At 45.0% G+C, this 7814-nt stretch overlaps 1 protein-coding gene across 1 annotated transcript; it reads right to left on the bottom strand.

The window, feature by feature from the left end:
* Positions 1–4013: 4013 nt before the first annotated feature.
* TMEM169 (transmembrane protein 169) lies at positions 4014–7077 on the bottom strand (the record flags this gene model as incomplete). Its single annotated transcript, XM_080933411.1, has 2 exons — positions 4014–4636; positions 6807–7077. 2 exons carry the CDS (start codon positions 7075–7077, stop codon positions 4014–4016), a joined length of 894 nt encoding a protein of 297 aa, XP_080789537.1.
* Between the last annotated feature and the right edge of the window lie 737 nt (positions 7078–7814).

Raw genomic sequence — 7814 nt, 5'->3', positions numbered from 1 at the left:
TTCTGCTCCTGTCATTTCTGCTTCTGTAAGTAACCCCTTACCCATATTCCTTTAAGTAGCCCCAATAAAACTAATTGGTTCAGCTCTCTGCCCCTCCCTGTTCTAGAGACAGCCGCATCTTCTCTTGCAGTGCCAGCCTCATCCCTTAGACAAGGTGGTGAAGGTCAGTGTGAATGGATTTGGCCGTACTGGGCACCTGGTTACCAGGGCTGCCTTCTGCTCTGGACCTGGCAAAGTGGAGATTGTTTCCATCAATGGCTCCCTTCATTGACTTCAACTACATGGTCTACATGTACCAGTATGACTCTACCCATGGCAAATTCAATGGCACAGTCAAGGCTGAGAGTGGGAAGCTTGTCATCAATGGAAAGCCCATCACCATCTTCTAGGAGAGAGATCCCACTAACATCAAATGGGCTGATGCTGGTGCTGAGTATGTCATGGAGTCTACTGACATTTTTACCACCACTTGAAGGGTAGGCCCAAAAGGGTCATCATCACCCTTTCAGTGGATGCCCCCATGTTTGTGATGGGTGTGAACCATGAGAAATATGACAACTCACTCAAAATTGTCAGCAATGCATCCTGCACCGCCAACTGCTTAGGCCCCCGGCTAAGGTCATTAATGACACCTTTGGCATTGTGGGAGGGCTCATGACCACAGTTCATGCCATCACTGCCACTCAGAAGGCTGTGGATGGCCCCTCTAGAAAGCTGTGGTGTGGTGGCTGTGGGACAGCCTAGAACATCATCCCTGCATCCACTGGTGCTGTCAAGGCTGTGGGCAAAGTTCCCAAAGCTGAATGGGAAGCTCACTGGCATGACTTTCCATGTTCCTACCCCCAGTGTATCTGTTGTGAATCTGACATGCTGCCTGGAGAAACCTGCCAAGTATGATGGCATCAAGAAGGTGGTGAAGCAGGTAGCCAAGGGTCTGCTAGGGCATCCTGGGCTACACTGAAGACCAGGTTGTCTCCTGAGACTTCAACAGCAACTCCCACTCTTCCACCTTTGCTGCTGGAGCAGGCATTGCTCTCAATGACAACTTTATGAAGCTCATTTCCTGGTATGACAATGAAAACGGCTACAGCAACAGGGTGGTGGATCTCATGGCCTACATGGCCTCTAAGGAGTAAGAAACCCTGGACCACCCACCCCCCAGCAAGGACACTGAGAGCAAGAGAGAGACCCTCAGTTGCTGAGGAGTTCCCATCCCCACTCGGCCCCCAACACTGAGCCTCTCCCTCACAATTTCCATCGCAGACCCACGTAATAACAAGATGGGCCTAGGGAGCCCTCCCTACTCTCTTGAGTATTATCAATAAAGCTTTACTGAACCACACACACACACACACACACACACACACACACACACACACACACACTAATTGGTTCATCAAGTTAGACTTTGGTGGTATCCATCCTTTGGTCTGTTGGACTTTCATAGTCAGCTTCAGGAGGAGGAAGTGGCCAAATAAGGAAATCCATCTTGGCGGCTAGCTGTAGAGATGTAATCTAGTGGTTTTTAGCAAGGAATAGGGAATGGTGAAAGAGCAAGACTTGCTAGAGTTATGTTTGTCATGCTTAAGCCAGCTGGGGCCCCTTCAATACCTACGAGAGGATTGGACAAGCATTAGAACAAAATGGCAGTCATCTGCTCCGAGCAGACAGCTGTAGCATTATATGAACAATTTGGAAACATCATTAAAATCCTAACCACAATTGTATTGCTTCGATGCCCCATTCAGCTCCTTTTATCAAATATTATCTTTTAAAGTCCATGTTTTATAAAGCCTCAAGTAAGTAAGTAAATTTAAGGAAAAGAAACTTTATGTTGCCCATTAATCTTGTCAATATTATAAACTAAAACCCTGTGTTGACATTCGGGGGAGAGGAGGTGGGATATAATAAAGCTCTCAAAGAAGGATGTGCAAAAATGGTTTCCAAGAGAGCACTTGCAGAGCAACTTACAACCACCTTCAACTCCAGTTCCAGGGGTTATAATTCCTCTTGACCTCCTCAGAATCAGACATGCATGTGTACACTTACATACATGCAGACAATACTCATACACTTACGATAAAAGTCTTTTAAAGATCTCTTATCCACAGGACTCTGAACAGACTCACCTCTTTTTCTGAAAATGGTAGTATTCAGAGCTATTTTGGAGAGCTCCCAAAATAAAACAAGTAAATGCTAATCAGAGTTTATTATCTTTATTTTCATTTATTTTAGTCATATCTCTGGAAATGTGCCAGAAAGCACCACAGCTATCCTCAAAAATACTGGACACATTTTCTTTTCCTTTTGATCAAACTAATAACAGGATTTTTTTTTTAATTCTCTGAAAGTGGAGTTCAGCACCATACATTAAAGAAATATCCCTGGCTGACTTTGGGGGAGCTTGATCAACCCCTCTGATTCACTGAGTGCTTCAGTACACTTCCTTCTGAGACACACACACCAAAAAAAATAAAATAAAGTAAAATAAATGATCATCACTCCTCTTAAAAACCCAAACTCCACAACTTGCTGACCTCTTAGGACTCAACATTTTTAAATCAGGACACTCTTTAAGATGAAGTTGTTATTCCTCCTGTCCAGAATCTTTTCGACTGGATTACTCTATTGTGTTACTTCTAAGCCTGTCATAGGAGCTTCATGCTATAAAGGTCTGAGAGAATAAGGCTCCTGGGTTGGGTGGAACCACAGGCTTACTGTGGTCTGGATTTTGATCTACTGACCCCTGCTGGGTTGGCATTTAGAAGATGCATTCTCTCTCTCTCTCTCTCTCTCTCTCTCTCTCTCTCTCCCCTCCATCTTTATAGATTAAATATTGTTAATCCCTGTTTCCCTTCCTTTCCAGAAAGAATTGTGCTGTGATTGCATGACCATATGCTCCTATCTAATGGGCCTTTTCAAAGAACCCTGAAACCATTTGACAAAAAGTAAGTTGCCAAGTATACAAGATGCTACTGTCTAAGGCATATGCATAGTGTATATAACTCATATCTATGTATAAATTCTCCATGTAAGACTAGGACCAAAATAATTATATTAAACAAATAAATAAAGCTACATTAGAATTTGGAATTCTAGATGTATCCAGATACCTGTCCTAAGATGTTGATTTGTACTCGACTACCCAATAGCCACTATTCCCCCTTTTCTCAAATTCACATAAACCCAGTATTCATCTAAGAAAACAGTTACCCACATGAAAGATTACATTTCCCAGTATCTTTCGATTGGGAGGTCATGTGACTATAGTGTGGCCAATGAGATACAATAAATATTGAGAGTGGGGGCAGAGGTAGGGGACTTTTAAAGCCTCCATAAACAGGTCAAGTGTGCCCTTGTTTCTATCTCTACTGGGATGAGAGTTATAGATGCAGTCAACATTTAGAAACCGAGGAGAACTGAGGACCACATTCCACCATCCAACGAACCCCAGAAAACTTCATAGGGTCTTGGGATTGTCTGCCTCCAGCATCTGCATAAGAAGGAAGTGCATTTCTCTCTTGTTTAGCTCACCAGTGATTGTGGGTTTAGTTATACGCAGTTCTATCTAAATACAGTGATGCACAGTCTTTAGACTAGTAGCCTAGTTCCTTAAATGTGTCACTCCATCCATGTCTATTTTCTTATTAGATTTGGTCACCTCTGAACCTCTCTATCTTTACTGTCACATTTAGGCACACTCCCCTGGGTCATAGGCACCAATAACCCCTTTCAGGCCCCTGAAGGAACTACGATGTATCTTCATATCCCAAATAACAGTCATTTTAGGGCAAAGAGTCAAGATGCATTTGTATTTCAGATGAACTGCTTTGGCACAAGTCGCTTTTCTGTTTTCTACCATCTTGAAATAATGAAGATGGAAGGATATAACCGTGTGAGCTAGGATTTTTCCAGGGCTGTAGAGGGTATTAGATAGCTTAAGGAAAGACTCTGCTAGATTCCATAAAATGGACTATAGACTACTAGGGCCTGGGAAGGAAGTCACTGGTGGTCTAGACGGTAGAGGTTTCTACTTCCTGGATGGGGTCCTTGTTGGAGAGATTTCCCGAGATATTGTCAGACTCCAGCAGTTCCACAATGCTATAAGGAGAGCAGTCCTCCAGACCCAGCTTGCTGCAGAGCCAGCCACAGAAGCCTTTCTCCATGTCACAGGCAGCTCGCCACCACGCTGCCCAGGACCACGAGAGCTGGACCACAGCGGCATAGAGCCCCAGGGAAGAGGCCATCGTCATGATGAGCACAGGGTAGAAGAGAATGAGGCACGGGCAGCAGGAAATCTTATGCCAGAAGGTCCTTTCTTCATTGTACACAAGAAAGATGTTGTACCAAGTGATGGTGCCATAGTAGAAAGACACAACAAAAGAGAGGACAAAGACCACAGGCAGGCAGACCAGTGTCCAGAGGACCACGTGTGGCCCCTGGTCTACTCCCACCTGACAGGCCCTTCTTCCCTCTAGAGTTGCTTCGCTGGACAGCTCCTTGGGTTTGGTGAGCTCCTGCAGTTCTTTCTCTGTCATAGTGACGTGAATATCCACCATCTGACCCTTCTTCTTCCCTCGTGTGATGGTCCCAGTTAGTGTGACATAGCGGCTGTCCAGAGGCATGTTCCACACACCTGCAGCGCACAAAGAAGGTAAGCATCAAGAACCGAGGAACCCACAGTGCCTCTCAGTGCCAGCCCGAGGCTGAGCCTGCGTGGGAGCGGTACAGTCAGTGAGTCAGCGGCAGACTTAAAACAGGCTCTGGCTTGGAAGCCAATCTCTGCTGCGATCCCTCCCACAGAGACCGCTGGCTCCACGTGTGTGGGCCTGAGAAAACCGTGAGCAAGATGAACACGACCTTCCTATTGATCGTACATTTTTCTGGACCTCAGCCTTGACACAGTCTCTGTAATAGAGACTGGAACCTCTTCACCACTTTATGATGATCCTGTTATGAAGACACTATTTATGAGTATTGACCTGTGTGTAAAATGCGTGTATGTGCGTGTATACCCCCTCCCTTCTCATGCCTAGTTCTGAGTTTCCTTGAGATGGAAACATGTTATCTCATGTCTATAGTCAACCTGATAAGTCTAACACACACACACTGTGATTGTTTGAGTAGGTTTGGCCCATAGACTCCTGCTTGGCCCCCCAGGGAATGGCACTATTAGAAAATTTGGCCTTGTTGGGGTAGGTGTGTCACTGTGGGGTTGGGCTTTGAGGTCTCCTATGCTAAAGCTCTGCCCAGTATGGAATTCCAGTCTCCTCCTGGCTGCCTGCAGAAGTCAGTCTCCTCTTGGTGCCATGCTTTCTGCCATAACAATATGGACTAAACTTCTGAACTGTAAGCCAGCCTTAATTAAATACTGTCCTTTATAGAACTGCCTTGGTTGTGGTGTCTCTTCACAACAATGGAAGCCCTAACACACACACACACACACACACACACAATATATATATATATATTTATATATATATATATATATATATTACACACACATATGTAATTAAAATAACTTAAAAATAAGTAAGACAATGTCTGCCTTACCAGACACTCCCCTTGATTTCCACTGGCTCCAACAGTTCCCAGTCCTCCACTATGCCCTTGTACGATGCATCATGATCCAGCCTGGCTTCTCTTGCTGACCTTTCCCCTCCTCCCTTGATTCTATCCACACGTCAACAGAAACACCCCTCCCCCATCAATAGGCCAGCATTGTTCTCACTTCAAAACACACACACACACACACACACCCTCTGCTGCACATCTTTCTTACCTGGTCTTCCTGTTCCTTGAATAAGTTCAAATGCCACTCTTTGGAGAGGTCTTCTGAGGCACATAATCCCTCCCCACTGCCCTCCACCAGTGGTCATCTCCCTGCTGTTGTAGGTTTTGTTGTCTTTGGAATGACTATTCCCACCTGAAGTCATCGTATTCACTGTCTGTCTTCCAGGAGTAAAAGCTCAGCAGTGAGCTCGGGGAGTCTGCTCACATCTATCCTTCTACATGAACAGTCCTATCTAATGCTGCACTGTAGTTCTTAACATGGCTAACCCACAGGTTCCCTAATATTCTTAAACATGGAGCACACAGGTACAAATTTCACGGTGGAGGTGCTAAGAATCTCTGTGACACACAGTATGCGAACTGTGCATCTTCATACATATTGACCAGGTTCCTACAGTGTGCACAGTGTGACTTTAGTGCTTAAGGAGTATGAGAGTCTTATCCATTTCCACATAATGATGCTATCATATCTCACACAAATCTTGAAATTCCTAAATGCGAAGGAATATTGTATCTCACAGATTTCGATAAAACAGTTATTGATTACAATAAAGCAGTCCCTTTTTTTTTTCTTTTTTTGGTTTTACCTTTTGTTTTTGTTTCGTTTTGTTGAGACATGGTCTCACTGTACATCCAAAGATGGCATCCAATTCATGATCTTCTTGCCTCAGCCTCCCAAGTGCTGAGATTATAGGTGTACGTTACCACCCTTGGCTGCATGTTCATCATTATGAAAGGTAACGACTGTTGTTCTTTATATATGTTAATGTAATTAGCCTATAAAACCACTTCTCTTACACTAGCAGTTATGGAAAGGTAGAGATCCTGTCCCATATAGACTAGGGCACTGCAGGCTAAGTAACTATTGTCAATTTAATGAGTGAAGACAGCAACCCCAAAATGTATGCGTCATCAGAAAGAAAAGGCCAGAAAGCCGATGCCCGTCTGCTGGAGGGTGAACTCGGCCTTCGTTTTCTTCCTGTCTTTGAATAAGGGGTTCACAAAAGACTCACCGTCATCTCCAGGATAGTCAAGGAAGTCCTCTCCCTCTTCCTCTTTAGGCCGATCACCACTTTCAGATTCTTCAGGCTCCTCGTCCGTCTTTTCATTATCTGACCGATAAATGATGATGGATTCGGGACGAGAGTCTTTCCTCCTCTTCTTCCTACGGCCCAATGTGGATTCCCCATCCAGAGCCAGGACAGCAGCCACTGCCCTCCTCAGTGAGCCGTGGTGGGGGCTTGGGAGCTGAGCCTGGCTTTCCACCGGTGCCGACTCTTCCATCCTAGGTCTGAGAGCTAGCGGAGCTTACTTTACGGAAGAGTCTGACTTGTTTGCGCAAACTCAAGCACCATACATCACACCGCTTCTACCCGGAAAGGACTACGCAGACATGCCCCCAGGGATGCCTGCGACCTGAAAGATGGAAAGGCAAAAAGCATCAGCTGGAACTAGAGGGCAGGCTGGAGAGAGATTGGGAAATCAGTGAAGGAGGGAAGGGTCCATGGAAACCCTCTTTCGGTAACAGATACGGAAAAGCGTGTAGTATTAAGGAAACCTCATTGGTCCAGTTAAAGTCCAGAGTGTGAGAGTCAGTGAGGAGGTCCACAGGCAGGTAAGAGTTAAACTCAATCTCCCTCTCATCACGGAGACTGGCATGGCTGGGGCCAGTACTTCTGACTATGGAGAATACACTTCAACAATACCCAAATGGAAGCAGCGTAGTTGAAACCTCACTAACTAACTCTGTCTACCTGGCTATCAAAGAACTGGACTCCTAGTATAATACGCCCCCAGGAAGTTTCGGGATTCTGGGTTGCTTTCACTTTTCAACCCTACAGAACATTCTTTTGTTCTGCAGCTAAACCGGAACAAGAAAGGATAAGGTGGCGCCTCTTTTGGAGAAAATGTGGGCACACTACCTATTGTTTGCAAACTAACCCAGGACTAATAATGATCTTCTAGGACAATGGTTCTCAACTTTGTTAAAGCTATAACCCTTCTAATGTGGTTCCTCATGT

The sequence above is a fragment of the Micromys minutus genome (genome assembly GCF_963924665.1).
Source record: "Micromys minutus genome assembly, chromosome: 19".
Classification (NCBI taxonomy): Eukaryota; Metazoa; Chordata; class Mammalia; order Rodentia; family Muridae; genus Micromys; species Micromys minutus.
Note: the sequence above shows the minus strand (reverse complement) of the source record. Positions and strands in the feature narration are given on the sequence as shown.